The 25,646-nt window shown below is 34.9% G+C and overlaps 1 protein-coding gene across 1 annotated transcript in view; it reads left to right on the forward strand.

Annotated features, from left to right (window-relative positions):
• The window catches only part of FAT4 (FAT atypical cadherin 4), a 195,227-nt gene that overhangs the window by 110,110 nt on the left and 59,471 nt on the right, over positions 1–25,646 (forward strand). The window contains 3 exon segments of the mRNA XM_033215202.1: positions 2,593–3,515; positions 4,159–4,333; positions 24,641–24,821. Coding sequence (XP_033071093.1) covers positions 2,593–3,515; positions 4,159–4,333; positions 24,641–24,821 — 1,279 coding nt within the window.

Below are 25,646 nucleotides of genomic sequence, written 5' to 3' on the forward strand. Positions count from 1 at the left end.
CTTATGGATAAAGTTTAGAATTCAAAACAATGTAAAAATAATAATATTAAAATAATGTGTTTACTGTCTCATCATTCAGATATTTGTCACAAAAATAGATTAAAATGGTCTAAGCTTAGTATTTTTCAGTATATTTCAAATATTCAGGGAGAAGTTTGAGTTTTGCTATGTCTGCATGTATTTTCTAGATGTGGCGTGTATGGCCAAATTCACTTTTTAGACTTGTCAGAAACGAAAAGTTATCTTCTTTACAGTAAAGTAAATGTAGACAGATTCCATGACCTGTAATTGCAGCAATTAATTTTCAGTTCCTGAGATGAGAGCTACTTCTTCTATAATATGGCAATATTTTATGTAAAAAATTGTTATATTTTTTAGTTTCATCAACAATAATTATCTTCAGTTTATATTTGATGTTGTTAGTTAATATATTTGTCATTATGTATTTGAACATAAAAGCAAATTTTTCTTTTGTTATACTTTTAGTTAGTTAAAATTTATTACTTCGCTTACCCATTCATCTACCAAACTTTTTGCATTTATAAAAGAGGCTGTTCTGCTGTTTACAGCAAGGCTATAAAATTTGTGGATCATATTCTCTTTTTGCCTCTGCAATTTAGCTGTTTACTCAAGGAAAAAGCATACATGATGGACTAAGGATGTTCAGATACTTGATTTAATTGTTCCCATTCCTGTTGGTTTGTGTAGAAATGTTAGGCCATGTAAAATGTCAGTATTTTTAATGTATTTTGATCTTAGATATGAAAGATTTTATATGCTTCTCTAGAATTAAAATCTATATCTCTGCTTGTTGGTATTTATTTTCATTCAGGTGTTTTCATAACTGCATTTCTCAATAATAATCATGTCCCCAAAAGAATAGGGATTCAATATTTACTGATGAACTTTTTCACAGGAAATGCAGAAAATTTTCTTAAAAAGTAATTAAAAGTAATTATGTATGTAGACATTAATAGAAACACACATATATGCATAATTAAAAATAAATTGTATGTGTGTATATATGGATGCTTGAACATATATATGTTATAATGTTTGAGTAAATATATACACACACAATATAATGTATATATGTATATTTATGTTGTAATGAAAGTCCTAAAAGCTCTCTCTCTCTATATATATATATGAAGATAATGGAAATTTTTATCCTGTGAAGCCTGTGGAAGTTTAAGACAAGGGTTGAAATAGGCTGTTAACCTTGTTCTAGTCAGATTCTACAATTCTGTTTTTTTCCTGTGGGTGAATTGACCTCTGACACCTATTAGCTTTATTTATTCATATTTTTCCTGATTTTCAGACTCCTAAGTATTCTGAACTTTATAACCTCTTCTTTGTTCACTTGTGAGTAGTCTTAAGATTAAAAGCCACAACTCATAATGAGGGGGAAAAATAAACTACCTTTTCAATGATTTACTCATTATTTATCCCAGAAATTTTTATTAATAAGTCATTGCCTGAAAGTATATTCATAAATATTTTTCCTATGTTTCAAATTAGGCGAAGGCTATTAGAGACAGTAAAGTCACAGAATACGAGTAACTGAGGTGTTTTTGAAAACAATGAGTTCTACATAGTAGGAAAAATCTCATACTCAGGTTAAATTTAACTTCTTAAAGAACTTGATGAAGTTCAAAAAAAGGCAAAAGTTAACTGAAGTATTCATAGAATAATGAGAAAGAATTGCTTTTAAGAAAAGAGTAAAAGATACAAAAATGCACATGTCATTATAGGCCAGAGAAGAAAACACCACTCAGGCAGAAACTGACTTCTTTCTGTTTTCACTGCTTATTTGTTATTTACCTTTAGTCACTGAAACAATAAGATGATGTATATGCTCCACATCATTTTTGTTATAAGAATCTCTGCAATCATTTTCTGAAATGAGGATTTAGAAACCATTTTTAAACTAAAATATGACACATGATCCTAAGAAAAATCAACAGTATCTAAATACAGTCCAATAATATCATGAACATTTATATTTGGAAAGCTTTATGTATAATTTTACTGCTAACAATTTCTTTAAAAATACTTTTTTGAAACATTAAATATGTTTAATAAAATTTGAAAGATAACTATTATCTCAAAGGTCATTACTTAGCTAGATGCTTAATAGGAATTAATAAGTATTTACTGATTTTGACACGAAATATAAAAGTACACTTACAGCATTCATGACTAATGCCATACATCAGAAAATTTTATGACCCTTTCTTGAAAATTGGTTCAGCCTCCCTAAATTACTGAAGTTACAAATGTTTGGCTAATAGTATAATGTGTGGCACTGTTAGTGTTGGACAATCAAGAATTATGTGATAGAAACAAGGAAATATACAGAAAAATATCTGCTCTCTGGAATATTTTTCTCCTCTTTACTTTTGTAATTTAACATGTCAACACCCTAGTAAATAGCAAGCAGTATATAGATCATTTGCTCACAGGATTTCCTAAAGTGTGTTTGGGTGCATGGTATATCAAACATGCCAAATTACTTGCCAAAAGTTTTGCCGTAGCTTGTTCTGCAATCAGCATATGTTTAAGATATTTTTTTCTTCCCTTTAATTTCAGGCATCAACTCTCAATTGGCTTATAGCATTGCTTCAGGTGATAGTCTTGGGCAGTTTACTGTTGACAAGAATGGTGTACTCAAAGTCCTAAAAGCTTTGGATCGGGAAAGTCAGTCTTTCTACAACTTGGTTGTTCAGGTGCATGACCTGCCACAGATTCCAGCCTCCAGATTCACAAGCACTGCTCAAGTCTCCATTATTTTGTTAGATATAAATGATAACCCACCAACATTTCTTTCCCCTAAATTGACATACATTCCAGAAAATACACCTATTGATACTGTTGTTTTCAAAGCTCAAGCATCTGACCCAGATAGTGGCCCAAACAGCTATATTGAGTACACTCTGCTGAACCCTTTGGGAAACAAGTTCAGTATTGGGACCATTGATGGTGAAGTGAGGCTCACTGGAGACCTGGACAGAGAAGAGGTTTCTAATTATACTCTAACAGTGGTGGCTACAGACAAAGGTCAACCATCTCTCTCTTCATCTACAGAGGTTATAGTTATGGTACTTGACATCAATGATAACAACCCCATCTTTGCACAAGCTTTGTATAAAGTGGAGGTTAATGAAAACACACTTACTGGAACGGATATAATACAAGTGTTTGCAGCAGATGGAGATGAAGGCACAAATGGACAGGTTCGCTATGGCATTGTTAATGGTAATACCAATCAGGAATTTCGGATAGACTCTGTCACAGGTGCCATCACTGTCGCTAAACCTTTGGATAGAGAAAAGACCCCTACCTACCATTTAACTGTTCAGGCAGCAGATCGAGGCAGCACACCGAGAACTGATACCTCCACGGTCAGCATTGTTCTACTGGATATTAATGACTTTGTTCCTGTATTTGAACTATCTCCGTATTCTGTAAATGTCCCTGAGAATTTACGGACACTACCCAGAACAATTCTTCAGGTCAGTATATTTAAATAAAGCAAGTGTTGTCTTAATTATAAGACATCTATTTGAAAACTTTCCCTCTTCTACAGTGTTTACGCTTCCCCTGTTCTCTCCTCATTCTCAACCAGAAATGCTCAATTGCAGATATAACAAATTTTGAAAAGGAAAGGTTTATAAACATCATACCTAACAACCTCTTAATTTCCTCATTGATGAAACTGTTGTGTTTTACTAGCTTTCTTTTGTGGATACTCATGTTTCACACATTTATGTATTTGCGTTTTTGAATTTTGTTCCACAAGGATAATATCTGCACATAGTAAAAAATAAAATGATGGAAATGTTTGAAAAATGTGTTACAAATATTGCTCTACTCTTTTCCTTCATATATTTAACTACCTAGGTGAAACTGTTCTTAAAAAATTTTTATGACGCCTTCCAAAAATGCTGTGCATTAGCTTTATGCATATTTTTACACAAATAGACTCGGATGATACATACTATAGTGTGCCATTTTTATTTTTTACTTGAAAATCTAAAAATATATCTTTGGAATCTCTTAACATGGTTTTACCTCATTTTTTTTTTAATGCAGACATTTTATTTCATGAGATGCGTTGTTTGTTTTACTCACGTCATGATATGTACTATTCTCTAGGTGGTGGCAAGAGATGATGATCAAGGATCTAACAGCAAACTCTCATATGTTCTGTTTGGTGGTAATGAAGACAACGCTTTTACTCTCTCAGCCAGTGGAGAACTTGGAGTAACACAGAGTCTGGATAGGGAAACAAAGGAGCAGTTTGTCTTAATGATTACAGCTACAGATGGAGGTAAGTCCATTACAACCTTGTTCATTTGTAAATAATTTCTAGGCCAGGCACGGTGGCTCACACCTGTAACCCCAGCACTTTGGGAGGCCGAGGTGAATGGATTACCTGAGGTCAGGAGTTTAAGACCAGCCTGACCAACACGGTGAAACCCCATCACTACTAAAAATACAAACATTAGCTGGACATGGTGGTGTATGCCTGTAATCCCAGTTACTCAGGAGACTGAGGCAGGAGAATCACTTGAACCCAGGAGGCGGAGGTTGCAGTAAGCCGAGATCGTGCCACTGTTCTCGAGCCTGGGCAACAAGAACTAAACTTGTCTCAAAATAAATAAATTAATTAAATAATAATAATTTCTTCATAGTATGAGTATGAAGTATTTTCTGTTTGCCATTAAATGAAATATTTTTTCACTTTTACTAATGCTCGAAATTCTGATTGCCTCTATATTATTGATGGCACATAATTCACTTTATGACATTTATATATAAGTGGTAAGGGCTAAAGGTCATCACCACCTAAGCCCTATTCCCATAAAACAGAATGAATTCTTGCCCTATAAGCCGATTGAGTACCTCTGGATATGACCTTATGCTCTACTTCCTGAGCCAGGAGTCATTTAAAGTACTTTAGCTTTGGAAACATTTAGCTGGTTCCAACCACTTCTTCTCTTCTGATAGACATGGGTGAGTCAGTCTGTTAGGAGGAGCTTTCACTAGAAGGTGGCTCAGTGTTCAGTGAAGCATTGATCTAAATGTGCAGGCTGCTCAAGAACCAAGTCCTGGTTCCAGGGAGCCAAACTACAAGTTCCTTATGCCATCAGCCTGGAAAATTGGGATCAGGGGGAAACCAGGACTTGGAATTATTAGTAGAAGGATAAGTAACAGAAGTCTAACCCTAATTTCTATTAAATAAGACATATGCAGATCAGATGTGTGAAGATTCTGCCCAATAGAGTAATGGAGGATCCTAAGTTATGGAGGGTGAGCAATCGGATTATCAGTAACATTAGGATATGTGGAAGCCTGTCACTCAAAGCTTTAAAAATGATGCTGAAGACCATGATGGGAGGAACAAATGAGTTTCAGTGACATTAGTATCCCAAGTCATGGTGTTTTGCAGCTCTAAAAATGAAAGCATTAATTAAACCTTGTTTCAAAGCACAGCTCTCTATGAGCACTGTTTTTCAAGTTGCTCTGAAATAGACTGACATTTCTGAGGCCACTGGTGGATAAATACTCAATTAGATGTCTGAAGTTCACTTGTTATGTGTGATACAAAAAACAGAAGTTGTAAGGAAAGTTGAACTGGGTGACCTTGAAATTAATTCCCTTGGATACTCTTGATATGAATAACCACTTTTTTCAGGAGAATGTGAGTTTTAGACATCCGGTTTTAGAATCTACAGTTTAATCTTATTTTCCAAGAATGAGATCTTTGACAGAGGACTTAAAATACATATTCACTGTTTTGATTCAAAAGTCAAACTCGTAGATGACATGAGAAATTTCAGAAAAATATGGCAGCTGTTAGATCCCAGATGCAGTGTTTTTCTTGAATCTGTAGTGTTCTAAGGACATGGAAAATATCAAAGTGTTTTTTTTTTTTAAAAATTGAGAGTTTAATTCTTTATCTCACAAGTCACCTTTCCTTTGCATTTTTTTGAACTATTACCTTTGCCCAGAGATAGGTCAATTTCATCAGTATGGCACGGATTGCAGTGGTAGCTTTTTAATCATGCAAACCACTAAATCTTTCAGTGTGGGAGGGAGAAAATATTACCATTTAAACTATCATCATATTTTTATTTACTGACTGCATGGTTACAAAGTAGCACATCTGGAAACTCTAACTACTCTTGTCTACTACTCCAATAAGCTACAACCACACTATCATGTGTGTGGTGCTAAAAGTTACATTACTAAATTACAAAACCGGAAGAGAGTATAATAATTATATCTCATTTTTCCTGTAGATAAGTAAATTGCTAAACAGACTACAATTCCATTACTGATGATATGTTGCTTAGGTATAACTGAAAGTATGGATGTTCAGCCTTCATTATGCATTACTTATTGTTATTTCTTCTAGAAAGATTTACTTTACCAAGTAGAAACTCATAGGAGGCTAACACATCCACCTGGTATAGTAATACAGGTACTGCCACATGGTTTAAAGGAGAATTTGCTCTAAAGCAGTAATGTCATTCCTATGGGTTAGGCATTCTATTCCTAAGTAGCCTTTCTTATAAGAGTTTGCCTTACTATTTTCTCGTATGTGCAATAAATAAAATAATGTTTTAAATGGAGTAAGTAGCAGGAAATTATCAGGGAAACTAGAAGAGTGTACTTTAAAAAATGAATTCAGATAGAAATGGAAGTATATCCTAGAGTTAAATACATAGACTTTATAGTTAAATCTCAGTTCACATCCTACCTCTGACATTCCCAGCTATATGACCTCTGACAACTTTCCTATTCTTTCATGTTTGTATCTATGAATGGAAATACTACTATCTATATGAAAGTTTGTTGATCAAATAGATAAAAAGAATTGCTTATTTTAGCTATTAATGTCAGTCAGCATGTTTGCTAGACATTTCAAGCTTAGTAAGGCCAAAGTAACACTTTTGACTTCTATTCACCTCCCTAACTTAAACAAATTGCTCTGTAGAGCATTTCACAATTGCTGAAGGGAAACCTTGTTATTATTCTTCATTCCTCTTCCTCTGTACACCATATCCAACAAATTCATTAACAAGTAGACTCAGCTTCAAAAATGTCCAAAATTGTCCTGAATGTATCCACTTTTCTTTACCTCCGATACTACCTCCTTAGTCTAAGCTAGGGGTAGTATGATAGCTTGCTAACTGCCTATCTTTTCTCCTGCATGGTGTATTTTCCAACAGGCAACACATGAACATTTAAAACTATAAATTAGATCATCATACCCCATCTCTTGCATAGAGACCCTGCAATGATTTCTAAGAATAAAATTTAAATGTCTTACCATTGACTACATGGGATTAAATAACCTGGTCTCTGTCAATTTATCTGAACCCCTCCACCACCACCAGCTGCCACCTTTATTTTGAGCCAGTGCCATGCACTGGCCCCAGCTCACCCTTTGTCTCCTCTCAGTTCTGCATTTAGTATCATCACCTTGTTAGATTGCAATTGGCCAGTGTGGAAGTATTTACACCATGGAAATCAGTAAATGCTTTGAATCTAGTTGGCCTATTTCTTGAAAGCAGTTGCTAAATGTTTACTGCATATTGCCAATGCCAACCAATCAATCAGGCTTCCTTAACAATGCCAACCTTTCTGCCATGTTGGCCTTTTGCATTTGTGGTTCTCTCTGCCTGGAATTTTCTACGCTACAGCCAGCTGTTTGATTTGGTTTGGTCGGGGAGAGGGACATTTATGTCATGGTCATTTTTTCATTATTTTAGATAAAATGTCAACTTCTCAGAGAGGACTTATCTGACCAGCAGTGTTATGTTTGCCGTTGCCCTCTCCCCAGTGTCACTCTATCAACTTACCTCTTTGTGATTTCTTAACACAAATTCCTATCTAAAATTGTATTCTTCTACATAAAATATATGAGTATATAGAGTTTGTTTACCTTATCCATCTCTATCAGATTTCCAGAGAAAGTGAAATTCCTAAGTCTTATTCAAAATGGGATTCTCAGAAACACTTGGAAAAGGACCTGCAACATAATAGGTGCTTAATAAATATTTGTTGAATGAGTAAGTTATATTTGTTGAATAATGATAGTTATCATTTGAAAGATAAACTATTATTTTAATATGTAACTGTTATTTATATTTATTTAACATACTCATATTTAGTTTGTTGTTATATATTCATTGTTTGCAGATTTTTTAAAAGAATCTTCCAAAAGAAAAAAGTGCAAATCATTTTTAACTCATGGCTGAAATTCCAGAAGTTTTTGCTACATTGGCTGTGGTCATTCAAATTGACCTCTGTTTTGAAAATCAGCACAAGTGTTTAAGGCTTTGTGGTGTTTAGTGTGATGTGACAAATTGCAGTCATATGTAAGGACCCAGTGAAGCATTTTGTGGGTTTAATTTAGTTTCAAGTGCTTAAAATACTGCTTGAGGTATATTCTCATGACTTTCCCCTGAACCTTCTGGCTCTGATTCAATTCTGTTATCTATTAGATGTTTCTAGACAGGTCTTATTGCTACTCTCTGCTTTACTATCCACTTTTTCTTAGTCTGGCTCATAAGATTTAATTCAAAACCTGCGTGAGCAGAAACTACATGCTTTTGAATAGTTTTTGTTCTTTTTGTTTGTTTGTTTTGGAGACGGAGTCTCGCTCTGTTGCCCAGGCTGGTGTGTAGTGGCGTGATCTTGGCTCACTGCAACCTCCACCTCCTGGATTCAAGCAATTCTCCTGCCTCAGCCTCCCAAGTAACTGGGACACACCGCCATGCCTGGCTAATTTTTCTGTATTTTAGTAGAGACAGGGTTTCACCATGTTGCCCAGGCTGGTCTCGAAGTCCTGAGCACAGGCAATCCATCTGCCTTGTCCTCTTAAAGTGCTAGGCGTGAGCCACTGCGCCTGGCTTGACTAGTTTTATCATTCGACAACTCTTTTGTACCTAGGCTTCCCACAGCAAACAATTGTGAATCTTTCATATCTCCCGAATATCTAAGCACCCTCTAAGCACAAGTGGCAGTTAGTTTCACATAGCTTAAATATAAGGGCCCATTATTTCACATCAACTTAATATGAAAAATTTGCTTGTTTTAAATTTTATTATGGAAATTTTGGTGTTCACATAAATTATTCCAACAGATATATGTTTATTCAAGTAATTTGTCCAGACCTTTTAGAATTTTTTTAACTCAAGATGAGATTATGCCCTCAAAAATAAATTTAAATGCTGTGAGGCATTAATATCTGCCACTACTCTTTCAGGGAACTGAATTAGTGTGCAAGAAAGCAGTAAAACAAACTGATATGACAGTTTTGGGGTGCTGCAGTTGTATTCAGTGTATATTTTGGAAGAGTTTTTAAACAAAGCTACATATGAAAAAATTCTAAGTTAGAGAAATCTGACATTAAGTGATGATTTTTTTTGGCCAGGAGGTTTCTTGGAGATGCCAGTCCACTTCCTTTATTTTCCAGATAAGAAAATTGAAGCCTGGGTTAGATAAGCAGTGTGCTAGAACTTGCAGACCCAGGTAGTGGCAAAGTCAAGTATAATATTTAGAATTTCTGGCTTTCAACTAAATTCTTGCTCATCCATATCATATGTATTAAATATTTTTAAGGAAATCAGGATATTCCTTAAAACATATTCTAACTCTCTCTATGACATAAACTTATAAAAATGCAATTTTAAGCATCTTTTTTTATACTTTATTCATTTCACTTTAATAAATGAAACATTCAACTGCTATTTTTCTTTCCCTAAATAAATAAAAGTTTGAAAACATTTTTAAGTGAAGCCAAATTAAGTGGAATCAGTAATTTTAATTATTGGTATTTTGAAAATAAGCTTAAATTTAGACATTGTTTAAATTTAATTGTTAAATAAAGAAGATAGACTTTGTTAGGCTTTATGCCTAGAATATGATAATATTTTTAATTATCACTGCCAATTATCATTTTGCATTAATTAAAATCAAACTATGATGCTAATTTAATGCACTTTATAAATAAGTTCTTATTACAGTTAACGATATGGTTTGCCTGTGTCCCCACCAAATCTCATCTTGAATTGTGATTCCATAATCCCTATATGTCATGGGAGGAACCTGGTGGGAAGTTATTGAATCATGGGGGCAGATACCTCCGTGCTGTTCTCTTGATAGTGAGTGAGTTCTTACGAGATCTAATGGTTTTATAAGGGGCTTTCTCCCTTTGGTCAGCACTTCTCTCTCCTGTTGCCATGTGAAGAAAGATGTGATTGCTTCCCCCTCTGCTGTGATTGTAAGTTTCCTGAGGCCTTCTCAGTCATGCCGAACTGTGGGTCAATTAATCCTCTTTCCTTTGTAAATTACCCAGTCTTGGGTATGTCTTTATTAGCGGCATGAAAGCAGACTAATACAGATTACTGATATCGTAGAGTAGCGCACTGCTGTAAAAATACCCAAAAATGTGGAAGTGACTTTGGAACTGGGTAACCGGCAGAGATGGGAACAGTTTGGAGGGCTCAGAATAAGAGAGAAAAATGTTGGAAAGTTTGGAACTTCCTACAGACTTTTTGAATGACTTTGACTGAAATGCTGAGGTGGTATGGAAAATGAAGTCCAGTCTGATGTGGTCACAGATGGAGATGAGGAACTTCTTGGAAACTAGAGCAAAGGTCACCCTTGCTACGCAAAGAGACTGGTGGCATTTTGCCCCTGCCCTAGAGATCTGTGGAACTTTGAATTTGAGAGAGATGATTTAAAGTAACTGGCAGAAGAAATTTCTAAATGACAAAGCATTTAAGATGAAGCAGAGCATAAAAGTTTGGAAAATTTGCAGCCTGACATTGCAATATAAGAGAAAAACCCATTTTCTGGGGGAGAAATTCAAGCCCACTGCAGAAATTTGAGTAAGTAACCAGGAGCCAAATGATAATCACGAAGACAGCGGGGAAATGTCTCCAAGGCATGTCAGAGACCTTCTTGACAGCCTCTCCCATCACAGGCCAGGAGGCCTCGGAGGAAAAAAAATGGTTTCCTTGGGTGGTTCTAGGGCACCACTGCTGTGTACAACCTAGGGAGGTGTTACCTCGCATCCCAGTCACTCTAGCTGTGGCTAAAAGGGGCCAAGGTTCAGCTCAAGCTGTTGTTTCAGAGGGTACAAACCCCAGGCCTTGGAAGTTTCCACATGATGTTGAGCCTGCAGGTGCACAGAGGTCAAGAAGTGAGATTTGGAAACCTCTGCCTAAATTTCAGAGTATGTATGGAAACACCTGGATGTCCAGGCAGAAGTTTTATTCAAGGGCAGAGCCTTCATGGAGAACCTCTGCTAGAGCAGTGTGAAAGGGAAATGTGGGATTGGAGCCCCCACACAGAGTCCCCACTGGGGCATTGCCTCATGGAGCTGTGAGAAGAAGGCCATGCAGCTGGAAAAGCTGCAGGCACTCACCATCAGCCCATGAAGGCAGCTGGGAGTGGGGCTGTACCCTGCAAAGCCACAGGGACAGAGCTGCCCAAGACCATGGGAGCCCACATCTTGCATCAGCGTACCCCGGATGTGAGACATGGAGTCAAAGGAGATCAACTGGAGCTTTAAGCTTTATCTGTTCTACTGAATTTTAGACTTTTGGGGGCCTGTAGCCCCTTTGTTTTTGCCAATTTTTCCCATTTGGAATGGATATATTTACCCAATGCCTGCCCCCGTTTATATCTATGAAGTAACTATTTTACTTTTGATTTTACAGACTCATAGGTGTAAGGGATGTACCTTTTCTCAGATGAGACTTTGGACTTGGATTTTTGAGTTAATGCTGAGATAAGTTAAGACTTTCGGAGACTCTTGGGAAGGCATGATTGTGTTTTGAAATGTGAGGACATGAGATTTGAGAGGGGCCAGGGACAGAATGATATGGTTTGACTGTGTGCCCACCCCAATGTCATCTTGAATTGTAGTTCCCTTAATCCCCACATGTCCTGAGAGGGACCTAGTGGGAGATAATTAAATCATGGGGGCAGTTACTTCCATGCTGTTCTCCTAATAGTGAGTGAGTTCTCAGGAGATATGATGATTTTAAGAGTGCTTCACCCTACTTCACTCTGCACATCTCATTCTTCTCTCTCCTGCTGCCTTGTGAATAAGGACATGTTTGCTTCTGCTTCTGCCATGATTATAAGTTTCTTGAGGCCTCCCCAGCTCTGCGTAATTGTGAGTTAATTAAGCATCTTTCCTTTATAAATTGCCCAGTACCAGGTATGTCGTTATAGCAGGGTGAGAACAGATTAACACAGTCAGTGAGACTATTACACTTCTATGGGCTTATTGATATTTAACAATTCTAACTTTTTTTGATACATCTAAAATAAATTTATTTATAGTTATATATATATGGGACAGGATTTTTAAATATATTATTAATCTAACATGGACGGTCTTTTATTTATTTATTTTTATTTTTTTATTATACTTTATGTTCTATGGTACAAGTGCACAATGTGCAGGTTTGTTACATATATATACATGCGTCATGTTGGTGTCCTGCACCCATTAACTCATCATTTACATTATATCTCCAAATACTATCCCTCCCCGGTCCCCCAATCCCACAACAGGCCCCCATGTGTGATGTTCCCCTTCCTGTGTCCAAGTGTTCTCATTGTTCAGTTCCCACCTATGAGTGAGAACATGTGGTGTTTGGTTTTCTGTGCTAGCGATAGTTTGCTGAGAATGATGATTTCCAGCTGCATCCATGTCCCTACAAAGGACATGAACTCATCTTTTTTATGGCTGCATAGTATTCCATGGAGTATATGTGCCACATTTTCTTAATCCAGTCGTCATTGATGGACATTTGGGTTGGTTCCAAGTCTTTGCTGTTGTGAATAGTGCCGCAATAAACATATGTGTGCATGTGTCTTTATAGCAGCATGATTTATAATCCTTTGGGTATATACTCAGTAATGGGATGGCTGGGTAAAATGGTATTTCTTATTCTAGATCCTTGAAGAATCGCCACACTGTCTTCCACAATGATTGAACTAGTTTACAGTTCTACCAACAGTATAAAAATGTTCCTATTTCTCCACATCCTCTCCAGCACCTGCTGTTTCCTGACTTTTTATTGATTGCTATTCTAACTGGTGTGAGATGTTATCTCATTGTGGTTTTGATTTGCATTTCTCTGATGGCTGGTGATGATGAGCATTTTTTCATGTGTCTGTTGGCTGCATAAATGTGTTCTTTTGAGAAGTGTCTGTTCATATCCTTTGCCTACTTTTTGATGGGGTTGTTTGTGTTTTTTCCTTGTAAATTTGTTTGAGTTCCTTGTACGTTCTGGATATTAGCCCTTTGTCAGATGAGTAGATTACAAACATTTTCTCCCATTCTGTGGGTTGCTTGTTCACTCTGATGGTAGTTGCTTTTGCTGTGCAGAAATTCTTTAGTTTAATTAGATCCCATTTGTCAATTTTGGCTTTTGTTGCCATTGCTTTTGGTGTACCAATAACAGGCTCTGAAACTGAGGCAATAATTAATAGCCTACCAACCAAAAAAGTCCAAGACCAGACAGATTCACAGGCAAATTCTACCAGAGATACAAGGAGGAGCTACTACCATTTCTTTTGAAATTATTCCAATCAATAGAAAAAGAGGGAATCCTCCCTAATTCATTCTATGAGGCCAACATCATCCTGGTACTAAAGCCTGGCAGAGACACACAAAAAAAGATAATTTTAGACCAATATTCCTGATGAACATCGATCCAAAAATCTTCGGTAAAATACTGGCAAACCGAATCCAGCAGCACATCAAAAAGCTTATCCACCATGATCAAGTGGGCTTCATCCCTGGGATGCAAGGCTGGTTCAACATACGAAAATCAGTAAATGTAATCCAGCATATAAACAGAACCAAAGACAAAAACCACATGATTATCTCAATAGATGCAGAAAAGGCCTTTGACAAAATTCAACAGCCCTTCATGCTAAAAACTCTCAATAAATTCAGTATTGATGAACCATATCTCAAAATAATAAGAGCTATTTATGACAAAATCGCAGCCAATATCATACTGAATAGGCAAAAACTGAAAGCATTCCCCTTGAAAACTGGCACAAGACAGGGATGCCCTCTCTCATCACTCCTGTTCAACATAGTGTTAGAAATTCTGGCCAGGGCAATCAGGCAGGAGAAAGGAATAAAGGGTATTCAATTAGGAAAAGAGGAAGTCAGATTGTCCCTGTTTGCAGATGACATGTTTATCTATTTAGAAAACCCCATCGTCTCAGCCCAAAATCTCCTTAAGCTGATAAGCAACTTCAGCAAAGTCTCAGGATACAAAATCAATGTGCAAAAGTCACTAGCATTCTTATATATCAATAACAGGCAGAGAGCTAAATCGTGAGTGAACTCCCATTCACAATTGCTTCACAGGGAATAAAATACCTAGGAATCCAACTTACAAGGGATGTGAAGGACCTTTTCAAGGAGAACTACAAACCACTGCTCAACGAAATAAAAGAGGACACAAACAAATGGAAGAACATTTCATGCTCATGGATAGGAAGAATCAATATCGTGAAAAGGGCTATACTGCCCAAGGTAATTTATGGATTCAATGCCAACCCCATTAAGCTACCAATGACTTTCTTCACAGAAATGGAAAAAACTACTTTAAAGTTCACATGGAACCAAAAAAGAGCCCACATTGCCAAGACAGTCCTAAGCCAAAAGAACAAAGCTGGAGGCATCATGCTACCTGACTTCAAACAATACTACAAGACTACAGTAACCAAAACAGCATGGTACTGGTACCAAAACAGAGATATAGACCAATGGAACAGAACATAACCCTCAGAAATAATACCACACACCTACAACCATCTGATCTTTGACAAACCTGACAAAAACAAGAAATGGGGAAAGGATTCCTTATTTAATAATTGGTGCTGGGAAAACTGGCTAACCGTAAGTGGAAAGCTGAAACTGGATCCCTTCCTTACACCTTATATGAAAATTAATTCAAGATGAATTAGAGACTTAAGTGTTAGACCTAAAACCATAAAAACCCTAGAAGAAAACCTAGGCAATACCATTCAGGACATAGGCATGGGCAAAGACTTTATGTCTAAAACAAGAAGTCTCTTAACATTGCTTTCTCACAAAATGTTTATGGAGCACTCTACTCCAGATATTATTCTAGGTCCTGAAGATATGCTGGTGAAGATGTCTCTGTCTTTATGCAGCTTACATTACAATCACAAAAATAGACAGTAGAAATTAAACAATATAATATATAGATTGGAAATGTTATGAAACATGATGCAGTTAAATAAAGCAGATTAACTGGCTAGAGAGTGTTAAGTAGTTACATATTTTACCCATTTGGAAAGTTGAATTTTTGGACTTGATGATAGTATTGGAAGCATAGGAAGCTACAAAAAGGTATGAATCAGGCTCGAATACTAGAATATTGGGATGAGCAATTTGGAGATGGTGAGAAAAAAGATTTTAGGGCAAATTAGCAAGACTTAGTTTCTGGACATACTAGATTTGAAATAATATAACTAATTGAGATGTCAAGTAGAAAGTTACATATAAAAGTTTAGTTCTCAGAGAAGACATTCAAGTAGAGCTGCATTGCAGGAAGTCATAAACATTAGATGATATTCATTATATGCACACTTAGTGCTTGTAAGTTCCAGAATATGTACTATATTATCTCATTTAATCTCACAATAGCCCTGAAAGTTAGGCACTAGTATCTCAATTTTATGGATTTATAAAACAACCAACAAAAATTTGTGTTATAAAAGATAAACAACTTGTATGCCTATTCAGCTGTTTCTCAATGACTGCAGGATTTGAGGCCAATTCACTTCACAGGGGTGATTACTTAACAATTATTTACCAATTCCCAAATGTCAGCCTGTCTACCATATTCTGTTTTATATAGACTATGTTTATATGAATTTCTTCTCTTTGGATTAAAATTTATTTTTATATTAAAGAGAACACTGTTTTAGGAAGCAAAAATCTTGTGTTTCTCTGTAAGTAAAATACCTGGTAAAGTCATAATATTCATAAATTAGAAATCACAGCATTATTCCCCTCCATAAATAAAAAAAGTGTATCCAAGCATTTTATTAAGTATAAATTGCAAACAAATTTTAGATATTATACTATGAATATACAATACATATGATAGACACATACCTCCATAGACAATGCAGTCAGTTGGGCTGTATGTTTGCATTGAATTTGGGGGTAGGAGATTAATCTGTGCACAAATTAAATATGTTATCCCTTGTCCTTTATAGATAATTCACAGTCTGTTATACTAAAGGGATATAGAGATTCTGGCTCTAGATTTGGCACAAAAGTTTAGTTATGAAGTATTTATGTGTCAGCATAGTAGGTCTTCAGGGAGCAATTCAGTTATTAGCATTTCTAATTAAGGGTATTTATCATTCAACTGAAAGGGAATAAATTTCATTCTTGTGCAGGGATTGAAATTTGCTTTTTAATGGAGGGAAACATGCTGCTTTTGCAAAGTTAATGCTAAAAGCTAAAAGGACTGATCATCATGCTTTATTTTATTAGTGAGCACCTGAAAATATTTTGAATTAATGTTGTCTGTCACATTATTTACTTGAAGCTGATCATTGCATTATAAATGGCTCTGTAATCAAAAGAGAGGTCAGAATTGTGTAATATTACATTTTACATCTGAAGATAATTGTTTTCAAATATTCCAGAAAGATCACATTTTGTCAATATTATTTGTGGGAATGTATGATAGAAAAGTTTGCCTTGTCTGTTATGATGAACATTTTTAATAATGAAAATTGCTTGAAAACTTTTAAGGGCCCAATAATTCTGTAAATCAAATCGTGCCAGAGTTGCCTTCAATTACCGGACATGAAATGCATTTGACTTAATTTTATTTTTGAGTCTAGGGCAGCTTTTATTATTTCCACTGGCATACTTGTTATAGATGGGAATCTTGTTTCCAAAGTTAATAATTGGTTATTGTTTTAATTCCTCTTACCTGTAGCAGACTTTATATGAAGTTTGTTAGTGATCTAAGTATTATTCTAAATCATTTATTTAAATAGCATTCTTTTAAATCAGCTATACTTTAGTCGGAAAAAAAAATTTCTACATAGAATTTTATTTGTGTTTTCTTAAGATAAAACTCCAAAAACATTTAATTTCCAAAATTCTATTGAATAAGAACTAAACTTGCCATCAGGTTCCATAGAATTGAAATTTGATAAAATAGTTTCAATCTATTATTCAGTTACTCCATGTAAACTATAAATCTGAGTATACAAAGTAAATTAAACTTTGAAATGGCAATAAACTATGTTTAATATTTATGATAAAATTTATATAAACTGTGTGATAAAGATTATATAAAATCAAAACCAACCTGATTTCATTACGAGGATTTTATTATTTTCAAAAAGTTTTCTAATTTTATATTTTTAAAACAATTCTTTTTAAAACTTATTTTGATAAGTATTCTTAAATACATAATTTGATATTTTCACTCAGGAGGCAGGCAGAGGTAGGTTGAGTTTAAAATTAGGTGGTAGCCTCTAGTGTTTCAGAGTTTCAATAACTGTGTTGAGAATTTTGGGTTTCTTTAATGTCCTCCAAATAGTAATTCCTCATAATGTGTTTTTTGTAGGCATAAAATATTTGGTTATTATTATTTTTTATTTTATAATTTTTAAAAATTGTGATAAGATATAATTATCATTACATTTCTCATTTTAACAATTCTTTTAAGTGCATGGTTTAACGATTAATTATATTCACTTTGTTGTGTAATTTTTCAGTGACATTGTCATGACTTTACTAAATTCATTATTTTAGTTTTACTTCATGCCTTTTTTTATTATGTAATTTATCTTAAGGAAATACAGTGTTTTTGATAGATTCCTATGCAAAAATAATGAAAAAAATCAAGTGATATTTAAGTGTGTATATATCTAATTTATATAAGCATATAGAGAGAACTAATTAGCAGCAATGCGTTATTTTATAAAATAGAATTTGTAAAATACAGAGCTGTTGGTAATTTTTAAAATGTTATATACTTTTTGTTTTGTGTATTTTTTTGTTATTGTTCAAATTTAAATCTAACCACATAATCTTCAATGCTAATATAGGATGGCTGAATTTCAGTACATTTTTTAGTGGATGGCTTACTTACTGTGAGAAAAATGAGTTTATTTCATGGGAAAAAAAGAAGCTAATACTTTATTACAACAAACACACCCCTAGTCAGGGGACCCATTCACCAAATATTTGATGTCAAGAAAAAAATGGCTTTGTTGCAAAGCGACAGAGTTAAGTAAAGTAGAAATTCTACTTCTGCTGAATAGCTTTTGATGTTTTAGAGAAGTATTTTTAATTTATAGGTGCTAACATAAAAAATATAATCTTCCTGACATTTGAACTTCAATCATTTAAACTCATTCATTACACTTATTATCTGTGTATTTTCTGATAGAGCAGTTACCTGAAACGTTTTTCTTTTTTAAATCTATTTTAAGTTTTAGGCCAGGGTGCAGTGGCTCACACCTGTAATCCCAGCACTTTTGGAGGCTGAGGCAGGAGATCACTTGAGGTCAGGAGTTCGTGACTAGCCTGACCAACAAGGTGAAACTCTGTCTCTACTAAAAACACAAAAATTACTCAGGTGTGGTGGCACGTGCCTATAATCCCAGCTACTTGGAAGGCTGAGCCAGGAGAATCGCTTGAACCCGGGAGGAGTAGGTTGCAGTGAGCTGAGATCATACCACTGCACTTCAGCCTGGGCAACAAGAGTGAAATTCCATCTCAAAAAAAAAAGTCTTATTTTAAATTTTCTTGTACTTCATTTAGTATATTTGAGCTGATTAAGCTACCAGTCTTAAAGGGAATGCTAGTTATTAGTTTAATAGCTTTTCATATTTAAGAGTATAAAATGTGACTCACACAAGGCCCAGGGTTAACTGTGGTATCATGAGCAATTGGAAGATTAACTGTGTACAGTCTCTCTCTGTCTCTCTCCCCGTGAGTGTGTGCATGTGCACAATTTGGTTTGTGTAAACTTTAGGATACGCCATTTAGAATGTGGGTTTTCTTTTTTGGCTATTTTCTCTAAAAACTGAAGAAGATTTTTATCACTTTATCCATGTTTATCTTATATTTATGTATATATATGAATACATATATGCATACATACGTACACACACTACATATAACTTTACAAATTTAAATTTGAAATTATTTTCATCTGACTACTAATTGTAATTAGGCTTTTGACTTTTAACTGGAGTTCTGACTTCTAATTCAAATATCCACTGCGTCTTCCTAACCTCTACAATTACGAGTTTCTGAAACCTTGATTTTTAATTTTTATTTGTATATTTTACCCCTTTTATTGGCTCACTGTCCTCTATCAGGAGCCTGTGTCATTAGATCCTGCCTCTTTGTGATTGTGTCTGGTTTTCATAAATCAATCCCAGATGGAATTGAACAATTTTGCCCTTCTACGCCACTACCTATATAATTCATCATTATCAGATCTATTTGAGCTCAACATTGGCCCTAGTATTCTGATTATTCTCATGGGATTCATGTTTAATTGGGACCTTCTGTTTCTAAGTAGTACACTATCTGTAAAACTTTGACCTTTGTCTGTAGTCTTGTTCTCTGACCCCAGCCTTAGGCTAAGTCCCAGACTATAAGACTGTAGTCCTAGATTGTATATTTCTAGAAGTGTTCAATTATTGGAACTTGCATTCATGTAATCACTAGACCACATTTTCATGTAGAAAATGAGAGAAAAGGTTAATACAGACAGAGCACGAGACCTAATGGTATGCATTATGGGTTAATATAAAAATTAATTAAACATAATTATTCCTGTTTTCAATTAATTTACAACTTAATAGGACGTGAGTGGAGAATGTTGATAATTGTAATAATATAGAGTGAAACATCTGCAATAAGAGTAGCATAGTTTTATCTGAGCTTAATTAACTTAGAAAATATATATTTTTTTAAGAATTCAAAACTGGCTTTCTGTCTATTGTGGCTAAATGGAAATTGGTTAAGTTCTTTGGGTCTTAAGTTGGCTAACAAAATTAAACAAGAATACCTACTTTGTGGCATCTGTGCATTAAATGAGCAATACATGTATAAAATATGTATAGATCTGGTATCAAATGTGTTCAATAAAATATGTACAACACATGTATTTGTATATATGTACCTATATTTCAATTTAGATATAAATATATGAGCAAGGTTTACAGATAATGACTCTGATTTCAGTTTTTGACACACTAATGTTGAGGCTCTTCAGTAACTTGCAAGAGCAGACAAAGAAATAGTCAGTTGGATCTCACAGCCCAGAGGCAGTAGAAAGATTTGAATGAAAGATAAAGTTATAGTAAACATTGTGCAGCACTTCAAATAGGATGTGTCCACTACATGGTGGGAAACAGTAATACTCCAGAGGATCTCTCCACACAGTCAAAAGGAAAAAAAGTTAAAAAAAAAAAAAAAGCAAACACACAGACACAGAAAAGCAACAACAAAAACACAGCATCTTCATTCAATTAGCACATAAAAGAAGTGCCAAGATCTGTGGTCGCCAAAGACTAGGGAGTTTGTGTCACTCATCTGGCACAAATGCAATGAAAATAAGATTCACTTGAAATTAAGGAACATTCCCTTTTTCTCCCTTGATTTCATTTATCTGCATAAAGCTGATTTGGAGGTTATGCTATCAGTCAACAAGCAAGAGGTTGGAGTAGGTTGGAGAGTTAGTAAGCGCCATTCACAAGAATAATAGTCAAACACATTGGAGGCAGGATTCAAAGTTCAGGTTAGTTAAATCTCAATAAAAGACTTAGAAATGTAGAACAAAATTTCTGTAAGGTTTCCTATGGAAAAAAATTTGAAAACTAACAAGACTTGTGTGCACATTTCCTGGGGCAACAAGAAAGTTGAGATAATTGCAGAAATTGTACTTCACTTTTCTTGAGGTGGGAAAAAATAAATAAATAAGAAGGGAACTCCAAGAGCTTATGAAGTGGGTTGTAGCTGATTATAAAGGGAGAAAAAGGGGATTCTGGAGAAGGTTCTTGGCTTGAAAACAGACTCATGTAGATGTAGGATCACCTACGGGGCTGATCTTGGCTTAAGGATCGTTTGCCAATTTTGAGAATCATTCGCTAATCTTGAGGATCAACAAATGATCTTCAAGCCAGAATTGTCTGTTGTCACTTACGTGCTTTGAAAATCATCTGGAAAAATAAGATGATATTCTTTGGTATGAACACAGTGAGACTGAACTTGCTGTAATAAACAGGGCTCATTTTTTACTGCCCCCAGCATTTGCTTTCTAACTCAGAAAATGTATTTACAATAATATATGGTTTACAGACAAAGAAAGAAATCACATATTCTTGTCCAAATGCATCAGTCATAATTTAATGTGGTTTTCCATATGTGTATCACCAGACACTTAAGAATACCAAATATTAATATAAAGACTTTGGCTGGCAGTTACTTATTTTCTAATTGTTAATTATAGCACAATGTGTATATCAGAAATATTCAGATCTTTCTTGAAATCTCACTGTAAGTCTTAAAATATCACATTTTAAAATGTCCAATTTACTGTGTCTTCCATAAAACTGTGAATTTTTAGAGAGCTAAATGTCTCACGTATTTTTACCACATGTGAATCATTGAGATGAATTATGATTCAAAATATTTTCCTGAATAATATAAGACTGAATTGAAAGGGGAAGGGGTGGAATCCTGAGAGCTGTAATACAGAAAACTATATAATAAAAAATAGACTTTTCATATTTCAATTTCTATGGGTTCTTTAGTCTCTAAAATAAGTACAAGAAGAACAATGAGAAACATGGAATATAATTTATGTACTAGGTAGTGTCCTAAGCACATTACATTCTTCTCAATACCCCTTTGGGATAGAGTCTATTATTATTCTCATTTCACAGATGAAGACTGATTTTTAGTGAGTAGAGTGAAGTATCAGTAAAAGAGATTAAAGAACCCTGCATCTCCTCCCATCCTTTGCCTCTCTGGAACCTTGATTAATATATCCCCTCTTTCGGTGTCTTTCTCTCTTCCATGGCATCCCCTTTTGCTCACACAAATGCACACATATTCCCTCAGTAATTTTTGTTTGTTTGTTTGTTTGTTTGTTTATGCAACTGGTGGGAACTCTACTAACATTATTCAGAACATTAACTTCTATTTCATAAAATTGTATATAGTGAAACACACATTCAAGAAATTTAAGCCAAACATTGGTACTCAACAATACACTCCAAAATATTTATTTTAACCTGAATATATTGCTTGTGAGAAATTTCAAATCTATGCCAAGATTATTGTGCTCAAATGTCCCACAAACTTAATCTGGCCAGTAGTGAAGGTCTTCCCTGTTGGGCCTTCTCTCCACCTCCTGCCTGGTGCTCTTCTAGGCTCAGTGACAGCACTGCTTGTCCAGACCCCCAAAGCAGCACAGGGAGCAGCACTGTTCCCCCTACTGGCAGTACCATCCAGCTTCTTGCCAGTGGTAAAGACTCCAGGGCTGCTTTACCCGGGTCACATCTCAGTGACATTCCTCACTAGATCTGTGGCCTTGAAAAAGCTACTTAAACTTTCTAAACTTGAGCTTACTTATATACCAAATGGAGATGACAGCAATGCTGATTTATGGGGATTAGACAGTTTATGTAAACTTCTTAAACCAGTGCATGCATATCTAAGGACTAAACAAGTATTTACTGTTATTGATATTTCTTTTAATATGTTGCACGGAATTTTTACAGTCTTATTTGATGTGTTTCTCTATTGTATCCTATATTCATATCTATTTTGTTGTGTGTGTGAAATATTTGTTGCATAATTTTACCATTGCTTACAGTCAGCAAGTACTAAAAAGGCATTTAATTTTTTTTAAGTTTATAGTTCATTATGTATATTACCAATAGATTGAGGGCTATTTTTCCCTTTAATGCAAAATCAAACACTAATAGGTAAGATTTCTGCAGTCATAAACTTTACATTAATTTTTTAGATATTTCTTAAACGTCAAATTTTTCTGACTATTTGAATGTTACTTTAAATGAAATACTTAATATAAAATATCTTTATATATATATATATATATGGCAACAATAATCAGTGTGCAGTCTAAATTTAATTGCATCATTTTCTGGGAGGTATCATGGTTCTTTATTGTGCTCTGCTCAACCGGGTATACACATTCTTTCATCTAACCTAGAATTCACAAAAATAACAGATCTCCAAAACCATTTCATTCCATAATTTCTCCGTCTGTTGATTTTGGTTCCTATACATACATCTGAGCATAAAAGCTCATTGGTACTAGGCCATGAGTAATTACAATCTAAGAACATAGAAAAACGATTGAATAGTGGTTAAGGAAACACCAGCAAATCACATGATTATTAGAAAATAATATTGTAAGGTTGTGAATCTCAATACCATTCTGTGATAATGAGGGCATTCCATAAACATTTTACAAATAAATGAATGAATGGTTTTATTTACAGAATATCGAATGGTGAAGTTAAGTAGGATTTAAATATCATATTAAGGGAAATCACTTTATTGAAGGTAAAGTAGTATCTTAGGCATAAAAGGAGAGTGTCTGGGGCTTTATTCTATTTTACATAAATGCAGTTAAATGGATCTTCGTTGTTTCTATTTTGAAGAGTTTCAGTTTGAAAAACGGTTTTGAAAACACAATCAGTGGCAGATAATTTGCCTTTCAGTTATGGGGACAACGCACAGAATTCCAAGCAATATGGCATCTAGCCTTCACCACAAAATGAGTCTCTAACTCTGTGTAGTACAGATAGTGTGACCTAAGTGTTTGGCAAATGTCGGGTTTTCACCGTATATTGATAACAGCTGGAACAGGAAATAAAAATGAATCATTTCACATTACATTGAATTTTAAATAGAAGCAGCACAAATGATTCTGAGTTAGCTCATCATTATAAAACTATTCTAGCACGTGGAAGATAACACTTTTTGAGATATAACTTGAAGCTTTTTTTCCTCCCACTGACAGGTGTTGATTAGTATGGGAAAGGGATTTAAATACCTCAGAAACTCTTCAATTTGCGATAGTAACAATGATAGTTACAGCTGAGAGTCCAGTTTTTAACATTGCCTTGTTAGTTGGCCAGCTCTTCCATGCCTGTGGGTATTCTTCAAATCTGGCTTTGAGCTATTTAAATGTAATTTCAGAGAAATTACCAGCAGTGCCTCTTTTGTGGCATTTAAATGATATTGTTGTGTTCTACATTGTCGAATCAGCACCTTTAAAATAGGATAAGAGCATGACATATACTTTTCGTGCAGAGTTACTAGGAAAGAGTTGAAATTCTAGTTCACAAATGAAAATATTTTTCTTGTAACAAAATTTAAAATGCTCACTTATGTGTTCAGAAATTTTACTTTGATGTTTCCTGAATTCTCTTTAGTAATTCTGTCTACAGCTAATTATCGTTAAATTTGTTATTTTTTGTTTATAAACATTGAGATTCGATTTTCTTTTCTTTTTAGGATCCCCTGCCCTGACTGGAACTGGAACAGTCAACGTCATAGTAGATGATGTCAATGACAATGTCCCCACATTTCCCAGTAAAGCATATTTCACAACAATTCCTGAGGATGCACCAACTGGAACAGATGTTTTATTGGTAAATGCCTCAGATGCTGATGCTTCAACAAATGCAGTTGTAAGGTCAGTACGTTTTCTTTTGTAAAGTTTGGCTATTTTCTCATTAAACACTGATTTTTGAACTACATGAATATAATGTTTAATTAAATGAATGTTATATTAACACATATCCTGTTATTGTTATCTATTGCTGGTAGCTCACAATTCATAAAATGAGGATTCAAACAGTAAACATTCTACTTAGTTCTCTAAGATTTTATTTAATTTTTATTTAATTTATATTTTTATCATATCTCATGGTTTTGTAGATACACTACACTAGATGCTTCTTCTGTCTCATGAGGTTGACTGATGGCACTTCACGGTATTTACGTGATAACTGGATGATCTGGAGGGCTCAGGATGACTTTGCATGCCTGCTGCCTTGGCAGGGTTGGTTGGAAGGTTTCAGATCATCTAGGCCCCCTCTGTCCTCGAGTAGTCTCAGAACTTCCTGATGTGGTTCTTTAGCAAAGTAGTTGGACTTTTTACATGGTGGTTCTCAACTCCAAGAGCCACCAGTGAAAACTCCCAGAACTCTCGAAGGTCAGACCCAGATGTGCCAAAGCAGCACCTCTGTAATACTCTGTTGGTCAAAGCAGTGATGACCAGCCCAGATTCACTGTGAGGAGAAACATGCATCACTCATTGATGGGAGAAATGTCAAAGAATTTTGACCATTTTTATTCCACTGCTAGCCTTAATAAGAATATTTGTGTACTCTTCATTTAGTAAATGTATTTTACTTTGCTTAAATCCTCTTAAAATAGAGAACATAAATATGATAACTTGTTCAGATAGGATGTGAAAGAAATTGAGTTGTAACATTTTACTGACCTAGCTTGTCCC

This window comes from Trachypithecus francoisi, unplaced genomic scaffold (genome assembly GCF_009764315.1).
Source record: "Trachypithecus francoisi isolate TF-2019V2 unplaced genomic scaffold, Tfra_2.0 Lachesis_group1, whole genome shotgun sequence".
NCBI lineage: Eukaryota > Metazoa > Chordata > Mammalia > Primates > Cercopithecidae > Trachypithecus > Trachypithecus francoisi.